The sequence below is a fragment of the Tachypleus tridentatus genome, chromosome 1 (assembly GCF_004210375.1).
Source record: "Tachypleus tridentatus isolate NWPU-2018 chromosome 1, ASM421037v1, whole genome shotgun sequence".
Lineage (NCBI taxonomy): Eukaryota > Metazoa > Arthropoda > Merostomata > Xiphosura > Limulidae > Tachypleus > Tachypleus tridentatus.
Window position 1 is genome coordinate 129,427,851 of NC_134825.1, and position 17,483 is coordinate 129,445,333.

At 35.8% G+C, this 17,483-nt stretch overlaps 1 protein-coding gene across 19 annotated transcripts in view; it reads left to right on the forward strand.

Moving 5' to 3' along the window:
- LOC143223520 (plexin-A2-like) overlaps positions 1–17,483 on the forward strand; it is a 224,718-nt gene that overhangs the window by 138,650 nt on the left and 68,585 nt on the right. For all 19 annotated transcript variants that reach the window (XM_076451680.1, XM_076451711.1, XM_076451671.1 and 16 more), the window contains one exon: positions 14,522–14,704. In XM_076451680.1, the coding sequence (XP_076307795.1) occupies positions 14,522–14,704 (183 nt within the window). The remainder of the gene's footprint in view (positions 1–14,521; positions 14,705–17,483) is intronic.

Below are 17,483 nucleotides of genomic sequence, written 5' to 3' on the forward strand. Positions count from 1 at the left end.
TACTGCAATTTTCATGTATGTCTACTGTTTCACACGTTTAGATGGGACAGGAGGGAACTACCCCTTGATACATCATATTTATTGTGGTTCTTTTTAATGTTTGTTGTTTTTTCGAAGTTGAGAATTGACTTTAAAAACGGTATGGAAAATGCAGCCACGTTTTTTTTTTTTGTTGTTTTTTTATTAATGCCGTTTTAGCTGTAGTATTTTACATCTCGTCAAATGTATTTGAAACCAAATCTTTTAAAATGAAATGTTGGGTTGTTTTTACACCGTACGTTGTTCCACCCTAAATCTAACTCGTGTACACTTTAACGCTTTGTTCTTCAGTCTAAAAGAGTGGTTCTCAAACTGGTGAAGCCCTCCAGAGATGACGTAGAATGTATGATGAAGTGGGAGGTAAAATGTCACACACGCATGCAAGCAATAACACTGCCGTACACATGGACGTTTCTACGATTTTTTTTTTATTTGACGGATGTAAGAATGTAGAAGAATTAACACCTTCATTTCAGTGGAAATCATAATATAGATATTTTTAAAATCTTAAAAATGCTAGTTCTCAGATGGAGGGGTGGGATGCTTGAAGCAGATCTTTTCTCCTCCCACTATCTCAGGAAGTCCTTGAGAATAAATTTTTTATAATATAAATTTTATGGAAAGCTTCACTCCTCATTTGTTGTAAAATTGTACATTTTACCTTTCTCTCGACACACCAGACACAACACAGAGTTAATTGTCAAAATATAGTGCTTTTAACTCCCATTTGTTAATATGTTCCCTTATGCATTTCCTAGTTTTGAGAAATGACATGATTTTATTTCAGATAATTTGTCTATCATAACTCGTTCAATATCCACTTAGCCGAGCATCGTAACCTGCAGAAGGCAATGACAAACCATTGTAGTTCTTGTCTAGAATAATCGTGGTAAAACGGTACATCCCGTGGACAGACCATATAACTCTGAGAAGAGCAGACACACAGAATAAACTGACCATAACCATCAGAGAAAGACAACCGATTTTTTTTATTAGACACATAATGAGAAAGGAAGAACTTGAAAATATGGTAACTAATGGAAAAATAGAAGGTAAAAGAAGAGGTCGAGAAAGTTCACGGTTAAACTCAAGCAAAATTGATGGATGTCAGTGTAACTGAGATTTTGAAACGTACAAAAGACCTCAAGAGAATTATGATTGCTAACATTCAAATTATATATAGCACCAAAGGAGAGTGAGTCATGAATGATAGAGAAATGATTTATATTTAATTCAACCATTCACAACAAATCCCACTGTCAACCATGGCTTTTTTTATAACACCATTTGCTGTTAAGGAAACACAAGTTTCTTAAATATAAGCCCCCAATGCCACAATAGTATGTGTGCGGACTTACAACGCTAAAAACCTGTTTTCGATATCCGTGGTTGGCAGAGGACAGATATCTCACTGTATAGTTTTGTGCTTAACTACACACAACCGTTAGTACACCGTTAGCAGGATTCAGTTTTTGGAAGCATCGAAGAGTACGTGCGTTTTCTCATTTGTCAGTTGTATTAAACTATTTACGTCTCTAGTAGTGTGGAACACAAATGTTTTTCATTGTAATTAATTAAGATAAAAACTGTGCTATTCGTTCTACACTAGAATCGTTTTATCATCAGAACTAAAATATTTTCCCGGTTTTGGAGAAGTCTATTGTGATATTTAGCCAAACCCTTCAAAGTCCCGGATTTTTGTATAACCGGGTTGGTGAAATATTTTTTTACGTAAGCGTAGGATAAAACTTACAATCCAGTTTCTATAGGAGGCCTGGCATGGCCAGGTAGTTAGGGCGCTCGAGTCGTAATTAGAGGGTCGCGGGTTCAAGTCCACGTCACACCAAAGCTCGCCCTTTCAGCCTTGGGGGCGTCATAAAGTTACGGTCAATCCCACTATTCGTCAGTAAAACAGTAGCCCAAAAGTTTGCGGTGGATGGTGATGACCGTCTATTCTCTAATCTTGCACTGCTAAATTAGGGACGGTTAGCGCAGACAACCCTCGTGTAACTTTGCACGAAATTAAAAACAACAACAAAAACAATACGAAAACAAAGTAGATCGTATAAGAAGGAAGTTGTGAATTTGTGTAAAAGAAACTCGATGTTTATAATGCATTAATGTCTAGTTTTGTTGAATAATTTGTACTTCAACCTGCCCGAAGTTTTTTATACATGTATTGCCCTTCATCTTCCATTTCGAAGTCTTAAATACATCGCCGACTTACGTTGATATGCTCAGTTTGGTTAACAGTGAAGTAAATGTTTTTCAAGAAATAGAAGTTCACGTGACCATTTTGATGAGCTGTATCAATTTAATCGACATAATTTTCACGAGCTGTGTGGTGACGTATTCAGCGATACTTCAAATGACGAAGTGTGTTTCACAAATGAGAAAACATTTAAGACTAAAAACGTTGTTTTCAGTTCATTTCAAAATAAGTATATAATAATTGAATACTCATGGAAAACAGTATTGTACTTTGTTTTAATTGTTTTTGTTGATGTTGTTTGGACTTTAAGTTATGTTTACACTGTATTTTCAAAGCAACTTTAAATGTTTCGTGTAACAAGTTCACCGTCGTATTGTATAGATTTGTGTTAAGGCTACTTTTTAAGCTTTCATCAGGCTTAACGCGGAATAGGCTTTAAAGGATTCCGTTACAATCCAGTCGTATATGATCTCTCTTCTATCAATTGAGTATTATATTTGAAGAAGACTTACCAGAATATCCGATTCGTTAAAAGAAGATTATGTACCTCTTATTTAGCGATGACGTCACCCTTGTGTAGTTTCATGCTAAAATTGAAGTAGACTTAAGGGAACGTATAGCATGTTAATACACTAAACATTTTGTCCTTAGACAACTTAAGTACCAAACCTCCGTTAGCAATTTCATTATTAAAATTGTATTGCCGTCTTTTCGCCAAAAGGTCACATACTATCTTATCATATAGTAAAGAAGGAAATTTCGATACACTTTTCTTTCTTTTTTTTTTGAATGAATGCAGCCTCCTGGGGTTCGATCTCTTAGTCATGGGATAGCGAAAAACAATCATTGAGCTTATGGCTTCACTTTATTCTACCTCTAATAATTAATAAGTCACGTTTTGATCAAACTAGAAGGCTATACGTATATGGAATAACACACGATTTAACGAAACTACGTCGTAACCACCTCGCCTCATTAAAAGAAGAAAAAAAAAGCACCGAACAAGGAAAATAAATTTGTAGCAGAATGAGACCTGGAGTTGCAGACAGTTCAATAGTTCGATAAGTGTATTAGGATGTAATAAAATATTTCCAGATGGTCGGTATAAATAAGGCAAATGTCTGAGAATATGATAATTATTATTCAGCAAAAATAATTTGGTAATTGCAAGATAAAACGAATAGTAATGATCTCTGACACTGGCTTGCTCTTAGATTACTCGGGCGAATAGCGATACCACCTTAAATGCATTGAGCGTGATGATTAAACCCAAAATTTTAATGATATAAAACTGTAAAATATAGTAGCGATGTTTGGAAGCCGGATCTGTTTACGCTCAGTGAGAGGCAAAAACTGTTGATCTATTAAAATCCAACCGAACTTAAAGAATATTGGAGGACATTTTGTGTCTAGTGGTATACTCATTATTAATACTTTCACAAAGACTACGAACTGTTAATCAGATGCATCGAACAATATCATTCAGTTCCTGTTGTAAGGTCTCCATAGCACCAAACATGCTTGTCCTTTCAGCCATGGGGGCATTATAATGTTACAATCAATCCCATTATTCGTTGGTAAAAAAGTAACTCAAGAGTTGACGGTGGGAGGTGATGACTAGTTGCCTTCTCTCTAGTTTTATGCTGCTAAATTGGTGATATGGTTAAGATAATATAGCTTATAAATTTAGTGACAACTATTACTGGATCATATTTAGTTAAAACGTCGTTTATGCTAATAGATCAAACTTCTAACGGTCGTGTGAATATTAAAAACCAAATGTGATTTGTTTTACACATATTGATAGGCTTGTGCCAGATTATCATTAAGACTCAGTGGGATGCAGTTCCATAGTTTGTTCTGGTGGCATAGAAGTAAGTCTGCGGACTTACAATGCTAAAAAACGGGTTTCGATACCCACGATTGACACATTACAGATCGTCCATTTTGTAGCTTTCTGTTTAACTACAGACAAAACAGTTTTGAAGTAACAAAGATTTTATGGCCTCCACCGATACAATTTAATGAAAAGACCCTATAAAAAAAACAAAACGGTCTGTGCTCACTAGTAGGCTTAATCACTCCTAATCTATTATACAACAAATTTTCTATTAGAGTTATAGTTTGGTAGGATTTGAACTGTGTGAAGAATTGTTTTAATTAACTGCTGCAAATTGCAATTATTACATAGTGTCTATAAAATTATGATGACTCGTTGTGTGTACAAATAAAACAAGCAGTTAGCCCTTGTTTTTGTATTGTTTGTTGCTGGTGAGATTCACATAATGCATCAATGTTTTTGCTTGTTACATTACCGAGTATTAAGGGCCGAAAAAAAAATTAAATTGCCAAAGCCACTTATTTACCTCCGTTAGCGATAGTTTTCTGTGTAAAATACACGGGGAATCCAAGCGGCAATTAAAATGATGTTGTTTTTTTGTATGTAATTGTAACATGCAACTTATTAGGGCTTTTGTAACCAATGAAATTCGTGTACTCGTAGCATATTTTTACGCATAAATATTTCGGAAAATTTTGTTTAAAAATCAGTGAGGTGACAAATACATCTAAGGTTAATGTTTGCTGGTTTGTATACGTCTTTTTTCTGTGCCCCAAAATATTTGCTTTCCTCTGGGAGCTCGTGCTAAACATGCCGTGCCTTGTCTGCCTTTGTCACGTGGAAATCCTTATGCATTATACACGATTTCACAAAAAGGAAATGTGATCGTGTATACTTGAATATAATATGCATACATTCACAAAATTTATTATTATTATAGTTAAATTGCCATTATGTGCTGAGTTAAATCAAATACATTTGTAATTACCTTGAGTTTGACGTTTGCAAACGTCATAAGTAAAGTCATAAAACGAAATCTCAAACATGTTTATGACTGACTATGAGTACGTAAAGAGAGACACTATATAAAGATTGATACGTGGCAGTCACATTATAGTTTAACTTGAGTAGCCACTAAGAATATTGTATAATATATACAAATGAACGAAAAGTAGTAAATAGGGTTGAAATTCAAGCCCAAATATGTTTCACTGCGAAGTTGTTTGAGGTTTTATTTTGCTTTAATTCTTGTAGTTTAAAGTTCCTACCCCCAGGTTGCTCAGAAGTTAGATCGGTGGTTTGTAATACAAAAATGTGGAGTTTGATAACTGATGTGAGCCTAACGCAGATAGCCAATTTTGTGGCTTTGTATTTAACAACGAACTTATGATGGAAAATAGAGACTTGCCAATATAGTTAGCAGAAAGTAAGAATAAGCTTTAAAATACATGAGTAAAACTGTATGTATCCAACATTACCAAAATAACGCCTGTCGTGGAGAGGCGCGGGTTAGTTCTTTTTGCTGAAACTCTGGATTTCGGGGCTAGTGAATCGAGTTCGAATCCATATGATACCACAAAATACTCCTTGCACTTTAAGCCGTGGGAGCGTTATAAGAGTGAAAGTCATTTCCCTACTATATCTGGTGGTTGGTATAGTGCTGCTGACGGCTGCCTTCACTATAATCACTAGTCTAAAACTGGGTTTTCTATTGTTCAGCTGATCATAAATTATGCACCCATAAAAATATTTGTTCTGTTGAAAATTTACCTTCGTAAGTAAGTTCAAGTGGATGAACATTTAAAAAATATTTAAGATTATAAAATTCCATTCCAGAGTTGATAAATAAATCTGTTTACTAGAATAATTATTATTTTTTATCATTTGTTACTAGGACTACATATTATATATGAGGTGCAATAAGGCCTAATGTGTTAAAAATGAAGTGAAATTATAATTGCGCAGTTGAAAATAATCCTTTAGGAGAAACTCTGGTAAAAATTCAGGTACGGTGGTAGATGGTCTTAGCATCTTCACCATAAATAAGAAGTAATAATACAGTACAAAACTACTTTGCGTGAATGATATTTACCATATCATTCAGTATGACAGTATGACATAAAATTTGCTTTCCGTAAGTGTTAAATTCTGATTTGAAAGCCACTTTTCAGGTATTTGGGAATTCACGAAACAGAATTTAGGTTTGGAGCCCATTTTAATAAATAAATGTGTGTGTTATTGTTGAGTGGCTCTTAGCATTACTGAAATACTCAACAATTACTTTTCTCTGTGGGTGGTATAAGGGGCTCAGAGCTTTGACTTTGGTTGAAACCAAGAGTGTAACACAAACTTTTAAAGCTCACGAAATTATTTAAATTGGTAAGTTAACTTACCATTTTCCCGTCACTGGGGACGGGCACTCTTGCTTGATTTTCATATTATTGCTAACAATCTTTACTACAGAGTGGTCACTAGTATTCAAAATTTGTTTAGTGGCAAGTATCTTGGAATGTCACGAAAGATTAACCAAACGAAGAATAATTAAAAACACAAAACTTTACGTAAAAAAAAAAGAATACATAGTAGAGGTAGTGCACAAATCCTAGGTAATTAGGTCAGGATATGGTCAGTGAAAAAATCTCGGGTACCACTGCTATATAACAGTAAAACATGCTTTTACTCTTAGCACAACGCACATCCTTGTGAATACAGTCAGCAGTCATAATAATGGAAAATTATTAGCCATGTTTTATGGAATATACTCCGTGTTTTCCGTCTGCTGTATTATTTCTTCTTCTCCAGTTATTTGAAATCATCATCAGTGACGTGTAAGCTGTTAACTTGCCTCTCATAATCCTATAGTCGTCTTATCCAATACTCTTCCAATTTCATACCTTTTCACATTTTTTGCTCCGTATCTTCTGCAAGCAGATCGAGACGCAAACACGAAAAATAATGATTACGAATTTACGACACGCGGAAAATAAAACAAGTAGAACTGTAATAATAAAAATACGGTTTTTCGGTATACAGATAAGCGAAGCGAACTAAAGATTCCACGAAGAAAATAAAGAGAAGGAGAGAATAAGAGATTGAGAGAGAACTGCACGTGAATTGGGAGAATCTTGAGATTGGTATCAGCTTATCATAGGTATGTTCCGTGCTGCGTAAATGGGGGTTACAAACCGGCATGACACCAGACAGACGTGAAACGGTCTTGTTATTCATGGCTGCAATAATTTTCTGATCTAGGAATCTTGCAACATAAATGTTACCGACAGAAATTTAGATTCTTAGTTGATGACATTTGTTATTCTAATTGATTATTTAATTCGATACTGCACGTGAATATCGTATTCTGTTTATTGTTATCGCCCAGATTTCTCATTTATTTTAAAACTGGCCCTCACTTCCCGAAGAGCTAGCGTTGATTTGAAAGTTTGCTATAGACGTACATTTTCATACTTGAATGGTACTTGCAAAGCAAATGAAACACATTAAACATAGCAAAGGGAACTTACGATATTTCGTGTGTGTGATAAGCACGCACTAAGTTGTTTGCGTGTCGTGCTGCGTATCGTAAAGTCAGGCGTTCGACATGTGCCATAATAGAATATGGTCTGTACTTTGAACTGTGTGAGTGTTATAAAAGTGAGTCAGTCCTATTTATTATACAGTTCAGAGAGCTGAACAAAACTCGTGGCAGCGGGTTCTGCTGCCTGTCCTGTGGTTGATATTTCAAAATTAGGAACGGTGAAATCAGTTTCTTAGGAATATTTGAGCTAGCCGGTTAGACTCCATGTGCGCGAGTTACCATTCAAATTCAAAATTCCAACTCCAATCATGTGATTTTTAAGTGATTTGTATAAATTCTCACGCGACCTGTAAAACATACTGATTATGATATTGATATAGGAAATATCAAAATGTTTAACTGAAGAGGACACGTGAAAGTATCAAAATTGGTATCCATATAAATTTGGTATCGTTCCATTGTCGTACATTTAAATTTTATTTTAAACTAGTACTTAATATCAAAGGTTTATTACCGTGTATTATGTTTACTGCTCATTCCTTCTAAGGTTTTTTTATTTATGTGAGAAATAAACAGAACTAATTTCTACAGCCCTCACTATGCTTCATCTGAAAACATGTAAAACAAAAAAAAAATCTTGGTTACTAAAAGAAATTTCAAAGTTCAAAGATGAACTAAAGTTAGAATGTGTATTAGGTTAATTGTGAAAAATTTCCAAAGGGCAACATTATACGTGCACCTTGAAGAATTCTAATATACTTATTCATGCATCTATTTGATTATTCTGTAATTATATTTTAAGTTATAAATCTTTTATGGCGTAGATAGCCCTCGAGTAGCTTTGCGCGAATTTCAAAAAACAAACGAAAATAAACAGATCTTTTATGATTTCATTGATTGCAGGTTTTAATATATCTTGAATGTGGATCGGGCTTGACGAAATGTTTACTGTGTCTTGACTAAATCCCAGGATTCATCGCTCATGCTTTAGAAAAATTCTGTCCACACTTTTGGTTCATAAGTGTGCTACAAGGGTGACATTATCCTCATTCCCGTTATTCTATCGAACAGGAGTAGCCCAAGAATTTGCAGTGGGCGTTGTTGACTAGTTGCTTTTCTATCCTCTTGTTTACGAGTTCAAACTTTTGGACGGCTATTGCATATAGTTCTTATATATTTATGCGCAAAGTTCTAAAACAAAGAAAAATCTTACGTCGAACTTGTATATTACTTTCTTCTCGTAAAGTAATTAAAGAAAAAGCCACATTATAAAGAATAAGCAGTCATTTTACGACGAAAATATATTTCCACTCGACATATATGTACATGTTTGTATGCGTTTCTGTTTTAAGTGCTTTGCAGAATATTAATGTGTGCAACAACCACAATAACGTGAAATAAAAGGAGACAAACATTTAATATAATATAGAAAATTAGACCTGCATTCATTTTCAAAAATTGATTTCAGTCCATTTCGCGCACGCGCGTGCATGCACACACACACACACACATTGAAAAGACTACACTTTTGTATTCAATTTTGATCATTTGTTATCCATTTTTTTATTACTTATTATTTTCGTATGATTGTGTGGTGATGTTACCTACCTGTTGTGAAGAGAGGGTCTGAATATTTCGTTAAGAAATATATATAGATAGAAAATAGACGAACTCAGAAAAGTGAAGCATTTTTCCGCACATAATCTCAAAAGGTTAGGTTCTTTGTTCGAAAATTATATGGATCTGTCATAGCCTTTATCAATAAATAAGACAAGACTGTTTGGAAGTAAAATGTTTGATCACAACCCATGGACTAATAATGAGCTCTTAGTACAGCAATTGGAGAAATTATTAACGACCAAACGACAAAAGCAAACGTTGTGAATTTCACTTAAGGTCAAGAAGACTTGCTTCTGCAATGTACAGTAGATTTGGTATTTTTACAAATAATACCAGGATTTAGCAATGCCACAGGCCGCCGGTTCTTTCCAAGGTTTCATGTTTCTACTAATCCACGTGTGAAGAAGCTTCAGTATGGAACACATCTGGATAATCTGTTGTACTTTGGATGATATTTTAACTTAGTACTAGGTCCAGTTGTACAACTTTTCATGGAGACAATCAAACCAGAATCTGGCCTGACGCAGGTCAGTACCAACGTCCTACTTCCAAGTTATTAATTAATGGGCTACCTTGAAAGAGAAACCATAGAGATCATGTATTTAAAATGTATGTCCCGCAAAAGCAGAGACTGTGATATCGCTATCATCGTAAACAGTGTCCCAAACGACGTTTTAGTATGGTGTTTATAAACAGAAAATAAGTTTATAAGAGAAAACATTTGTAATACCAGATGCTTCTTTGGTTGAACATAATTTGAGTACCTTATTAAGGAATAGAAATATAAGTATGAATGTGTTAAGAATGCTAAAGTTATACAATAGGTTCTGTAAGTTGTACTGATTTATTTTAAATCTCAATGCCTCTCATTGAAGAGAATAATTTTAGGTCGCGTGTTTATTTAGCATATAGTGGGAACTCGTATTCTTTCAAAGTGAATTTCAATTGAAAGTGTAAAATAATGATAAGATGAAGTGCTTAGACTTCAAGCGAATTTCACAGCAAAATTTATTTAAATTATAAATAACTTTAATTTATCTTTTCAGTATGCATCTTATTTAAACACTTAAAGACTTTTATTGCTTTAATGATGTATAGAAGATATTACATAACTTTAATGATCTGTTGATATGCACGCACACTGCAATGTCGTCGTTTCTTGATCCACGTTAAGGACATGATGAAAATTGCTTTCTATTTTGCTTCAAACTGCAGAGTCTATGCATAACACTCGCAAACTATAAATTACGTGTTTGTTCTGTTAGCTACTGGTAAGGCCACATATTGCACAGTTTGACTCATTTATTTATTTAAATAACAAATTAACAAGGTTTAGTAAAAAAAAAATCAAACCCCCATAGTAATTATAATTATTGATTTCAATATTTATGGTATTTTTGATTAACTTTGCATGTATGAAGTTCATGCATTATTACACACACTTTAATCAACACTTATGGACCCACAAGCAGGGGTGTTACTTGCTTATAAAAGAGGGAGAACAAGCTAAAACAAGCTAGTGTCAGGATACATTATACAAATATTAAAATGGGGACATCCCCCCTGTTCCCGAACGAAATAACACTCATGCCCAGAAGCACTTTGGCAAATAGGTAACTTAGTGGCTTATATTTATACAAATCCGATAGCATGGACCCTATCTGTAATTTTACGTATAAATTCACTGGACCTTTATTTATTTGCATTAATGTTGCATTTCTAAACCGCTTTAGGTTTTTAACGAATGGCTTGGTTCACGTTTTCTGGTTCGATAACCCTAGGTTTGTTCCGTATAACGACTATATCGTTGATTGTGCCATCGTTCACTTTGTTGGCGTTTTCAAATTATTTTGCTTAGTCACTCGAATTCGTTTCTTTTTACTCTAGAACGATTCAAGTATCATTATTAAATACGGCAAAGCTTATCATTTGGAAATATGTAGAAACTGTGTCGCATGACCAACACCATTAGTTGGTCAATTTACATACCGTGTTTGTTGCCTCAACATACTTTCTTACGCCCCTTCTACATCTGTTACTTGTCCTTTTTCTGTTTCTAATATGCACAAAGCACGGATAAGCGGTCTGTTCTGAAGGTGAACATGACGTGGATATTATGAAGTGTACATAAACCTTTTTGGTAATTTATAATCGATCAATATATATATATATATGTTACAGTGGGAGTTGACTTTACTGGTTCTTCACAGACACCAGCTTTACGCTAGTCGACCCTGCACGCTATTAATCCTCATTAGATGTGCCATTGGCGTCCCTGATCGTTGGTAGCGAGATTACTTTTATGTGACTGGTGATAAACAAAACCACCAAGGATTACATAAAGTTACTCAGTTTCGTCTCTACTCAGTCTTGTCTACTGTAAATTATCTGCTTTATGTGTATCTCGTATTAGTAACTACTATCTTGGGAAATAGCAGAATACTTGCATCGATATCATTGGACCAAAATGTACATAAAGTAAAAATTAAAAAAAAATTGGCTGATTGAAAAGATACACCGTCATCATGTCTTGGTTTGTTTTTCTTTTTTTTCATTTTGCAATGTAGCTAATGAAATTACATAGATCGCCAATTTGAAATATTTGTAAACCAACAATAACCTGATTGCAAGTATCATCTCGAAATGAAATGTTACAAAACAAAATTAGTATAGTGGTACCTCGGTTCTCGAACGACTCCCTTCTCGAACAATTCGGTTGTCGAACATAAACTCGGTGCCCGAACCAAGCTGCCGTGGCCCGAACCCCCGAAATAACCCAACTGATGACCCGAATGGCCCTTCGACCATTTTCGGCCTACGCCAAGCTTGCCCAAGACATTTTACCCACACCTGTCGCTCAGTCCACACCCTCGTTAAAATCTGCTGTGAACGTTCTCTTTTTTTCTTTCTTTCTTTCTTTTTTTTTTTCTAAATATTCTGATTAAATAAGCCACCATGGGGTCCAAGAAGGATAATGAAAGCAGCAAACCAAAAAGAAAAGTTGTTAGAGCCACAATAGAGGTGAAAAAAGATCTCATAGCGAAGTATGAGAGTGGTGTTTGCGTGTCTGACCTTGCTACACAGTTTGATATAGCGAAGTCTACAGTCTGCACCATACTGAAAAATAAAGAGGTCATCAAAGGAGCTGATGTTGCAAAAGGAGTGACAGTGCTTACGAAACAAAGATCACAAACAATGGAAGAGGTAGAAAAACTGTTATTGATTTGGGTAAACGAAAAACAGTTCGCTGGTGATAGCATTTCTGAGACCATCATTTGTGAGAAAGCAAAGCAGTTGCATGCTGACCTCCTGAAAAACACCCCTTGAACGTGTGCTGATACAAGCGATGCCTTTAAGGCTAGTAGGGGCTGGTTTGAAAAACTTAGGAAGAGAAGTGGCATACATAGTGTGTGAGACATGGGGAGGGTGCCAGGCAGAAACAAACCTCATCAGACAAGCTTTTAGTGAGAAATAGGTTCAGTGAGTCTTAAGCAGGTTGTAGCGGTGCAAAGAGACAGAAAAGAGAAAGAACCCCAGAAGGAGAGTTACCTGACGTTTTTATGGAAGGTGACTCCCCTTCCAAACAATAATAACCCTCCTACTCTCTACGTTTCTCACCACCTTTCACTTACGCCATCAGCTCTCCTCAGCACAGGTAAAGTGCAGTTAAATTTTCAATTATTGTTTTTTTATTGTGTTTATAGTTTTTGTGGTTGACTTTATGCATGTAAGTATTATTATACAGGTATAAATAAGCAATATTTTTACTTAAAATGCTTCATAATGCGTAATTTTTGGAGGTTTGTAACGGATTAATTTAATTTACAGTATTTCTTATGGGAAAAATTGATTCGGTTTTCGAAGAGCCTTCTGGAACAGATAAAGTTCGAGAACCGAGGTACCACTATACTGAACTTTGGACGCCAGACGTGGTCTAATAATTAGCGAAAACCGTGCCTTGTCTCGGAATGCCCAAAGTTCGAGCAAAAACATGTCTTTGAATATGTTTCACACTTGCAGCTGCGAGAACATTATAACTGCAATAGTTGACCCCACTTTCTGGTTAAGGGAGGACACGCATATCTAGCAAATAATTGTAATTAGTTTCCCCACCCCTCGATTATAGCAGGTATAAATTAGGAGTTACATGATCGTTATTTGGCCCATATATCACATAAGGTGTCGTTCAAATTGAAAATACCGATATTAAATGAGTTTTTAGTTACTTGCTGATCAGCTGTTTAAGGTGAACACATGTGAATAAACCAGCTATAAACACTGGATATGAAGAAGGAATTCGGGGTGTGAACTAAGGACATAGCTCATAATGAAATACAAATATGAGGGGACATTTATCCCAGTGCTTGCGTATGAAGAATATTGGTTATACATTCTCTTCAGTAGTAAGATGTTGTATTTTCACTAGAGTTCGCTGTTAAATTGGGAAGAGAGGAAGGTGTAGTAAAATAGTTCATCCGTAGCACCTAAGAAGAGTAAAAAGAAGCGTGTTATAATTGTCACGTGACTAAAATAATGAGGTAGTGAGTGAAATGTTGGATGAAATTGGGTAGGAGGATGCCTCCCCTGTTCTCCATCCTTCCCTTCGTATTATTCTCATAGAAAAATTTGGGTATGTAAATGAATCAGATAGGTGAAAATTATTTGTAATTCAACTATTATTTCTGGTACACGACAAATTGCGATCTTTGATAAGATGCGAAGATGACTGGCTGAGAGCCAGGTAGCTACTGTGGGAAAAGATGTCCTGATGTATCTATATTCTGATGTTAGCGATGTGTTCGAAACCTATTGGCTGTTGAAGAACAAAATCTTCAAACAATGATTATGTGCGTGTGAAACTGAACGACGTGTAATATCAGCGTCTATCAAAGAACCTCGTATATGGTATTATATCTACTCCAAATCGAACCTGAAGAGCACAGTGCTATGAAATAATCCCCCCCACCCCCCGCCACCGCATCCAAACCTGTAAACAACCCGATGAGGGTTGCATTAGAAGCATTAAAGATAAACATAGAAATGGATACAAACATACAACACAGTAAAACACATTTATTATTTACAGGTTCTGCCATTAGCTCTTGCAGGAAACCACTGGGGAAAAACTTTGTACATGCAATCACATTTGTTTGTATTATTTTGTAATAAGTGATAAGAAAGGACTTTCTCTGTGATAAATGTGTACAGATGTATTGCAAGTGTTACATATACTTGAATTACTCGTGATTATTAACGGTTTCAATTCTTTAAACAGCAAGTCCAGATTAACGACGACTTTTGTGGAATGGACGTAAATACACCGCTAGGTGGCACCATGCCTATAGAAGGTGTGCCTGTACTCACGTATTCAGGAGTTTTACTGACTGCTGTGGCAGCGACTTCTACCCATGACTACACTGTTGCTTTCCTTGGAACATCTGTGGGCCATTTGAAGAAGGTAAGTTTCTTTATTGTTATTTCAGTGGAAGTAAACAGAAATATTCATGACTTGATCAAAACTATAAATTTTCAAAGCTTTCATCCTGAATTATCACATTATGAATGTACTAAAGACCAAGTGCAAGAAGCATAAGAATTTACACGGTTCCTTTTTAAACGTTAGACATATATATAAGACAGTGCATTTTGTAAGTATAATGTCTTGGTTAACCAGCATTCATACAGTATTATTCAAAACTATAAAATTTGTAGGTACCATTGTTATTACGAATTGCGCAGTGGTAATTTCTGGAAGCGCAAGTAATTGTATTTCGTCGTTAAACGTTTTATTTTAATTCAACATTGTTAGGACATCTGACCCACCCCATACACACAAGTTACAATATACATACGGAAATGTTCATAACTTCTCGAATGTTCAAGTGACGATTGTAGTTTAGTCTCATTAAGTGACTTTTGGAGCTAGTCTCGCGTGACCCAGCTTGTGCATGTCTGTTTATTAAAACGACCCAAGGTTTGAGCTGCAATATACTGCTAAGTACGTTCCACTATATCAGATAAAGGGGCGTTATGAATGTGAAAGATAATTTCGTTTCTTGAGCAGCAAATTCCCCTCTCTCTGATCATCAATACTAAATCAAGGGACTCCCCGGTGGCTCAGCGGTAAGTTAGCAGGCTTACAACGCTAAAAGTCGGATTTCGATACACGTAGCAGACAGAGTACAGGTAGCCCAGCGTATTGTTTTGTGCTTAACAACAAATCAAAGAACCAATCAACCAACCAAATCAGGGATGGCTATATTTGAACTTTGGGAACCTCTGACTTGGCTTTTTTGACCCAGGATTCTTACAAAACTTTCATCACCGGGTTTGTTTGTTTTAGAATTTCACACAAAGCTACTCGAGGACTATCAGTGCTAGCCGTCCCTAATTTAGCAGTGTAAGACTAGAGGGAAGGCAGCTAGTCATCACCACCCACCGCCAACTCTTGGGCTACTCTTTTACCAACGAATAGTGGGATTGACCGTCACATTACAACGCTCCCACGGCTGAAAGGGCGAGCATGTTTGGCGCGACGGGGATGCGAATCCGCGACCCTCAGATTACGAGTCGCACGCCTTAACACGCTTGGCCATGCCGGACCTCACCGGGTTTGAAACACTATACAAAATAATGAACTCGGCCATGAATGATATCCATACGTTCGACTCTGTACCTGCTTATACTTCTAAAGTTAATATATTGTTCTGTTATAGACACAAGAAACGTAATTGACGATACACCTATAAACCTTCTACTATGTTCTAAAACGTAAGGTTTTCTTTAAGCTGTTGTCATTATGTTGTGCATTGCCTATTTGTTTGGTATTTTTACTTTACGAGAAAAATATTTTCTTTTGCGTACAAGATAAAGGCAATTTATGTTGGAGCTGTATGTGCGTTTCTAGCTCTCGCAGAGGCGCAACATTTTTTCAAATCGATTTTTTTTTTATATTCTTATTGCACTTTGAAGTGCTGTATGGCAGGTGCACCCTTTCGCCTTTGAGTACCTTACCTTTCGGAGAAGATTTTGAAATTTCAGTCCAAAATAAAGCTTTCTGGGGTATTTGAAAGGGCGACTTCAAATATAGCACCTGAACATATTTGTTTTTTTGATTGATTTACCTGTCACTTTTCATAGTTGCGCTCTTTACTTCACTTTTCATCTTCGTATGGGACAGTTGAGACGGCGTTGAGTTTCCGGGATTATAACTGATAGAAATTGGCTATTTCCGTCAAGTCCGTGACGAAAATCGATGAAGAAAGATTAAAATGGCTTTACAAAAATATTTTTGACATTTTTAAACGTATTATTGGGAGGTTTAGATGTTTTTCGGAAGAAATGGAGTAAAATAAAGAGATAATTAATATCTGTGTATAGTTGTACTGTACCTCTTGGAGAATGAATAAAATGAACTATAAAAATACGGTATGGGTATATAAATAAAAAATGTAATAAAACTATGCATCAGTCTTGATTAATGTTACTATTATTATACACGTACCAACTTCTGTACTCTTTACGAAACTGACTTTGATTGAAAACGAATTTGGAAATTATTTAAGTTTTCTTAAGCTTTTTATACACTAAAAACGTTGTGTGTGTTTGTGTATATCCCCCATTATATATAGGCTGTAACCTGGGGATCCTTTTAATTTATGCAGCGCCTTTGGTATGATCTTTGTTTATTTTCGTTCATTTCGAGCCATTAATCTTAGTCCCCCGTTGCTATAACGATAAGTCTACGGATTTACAACGCTAAAATCAAGGGTTCGATTCCCTTCGGTGGATATAGCAGATAGTCCAATGTGGTTTTACTATTATAAGAAACGCACACGCATTTATCGTAGATCTGAATTTGCTGTTTTTAACTCAGTTCTTCCTTTTGATTTCGGCCCGGCATGGCCAGGTGGTTAAGGCACTCGATTCGTAATCTAAGGGTTGCGGGTTCGCATCCCCGTCGCACCAAACATGCTCGCCCTTTCAGCCGTGAGGGCGTTATAATGTGACTGTCAATCCCACTATACGTTGTAAAAGAGTAGTCCAAGGGTTTGCGGTGGGTGGTGATGACTAGCTGCTTTCCCTCTAGTCTTACACTGCTAAATTAGGGACGGCTAGCGCAGATAGCCTTCGTGTAGCTTTGCGCGAAATTAAAAAAAAAGGCTTTTGATTTTATTTTACTTAACTGCTTTATAAGTATTAATTTTCACACACACACACACACACATAAAACAGTG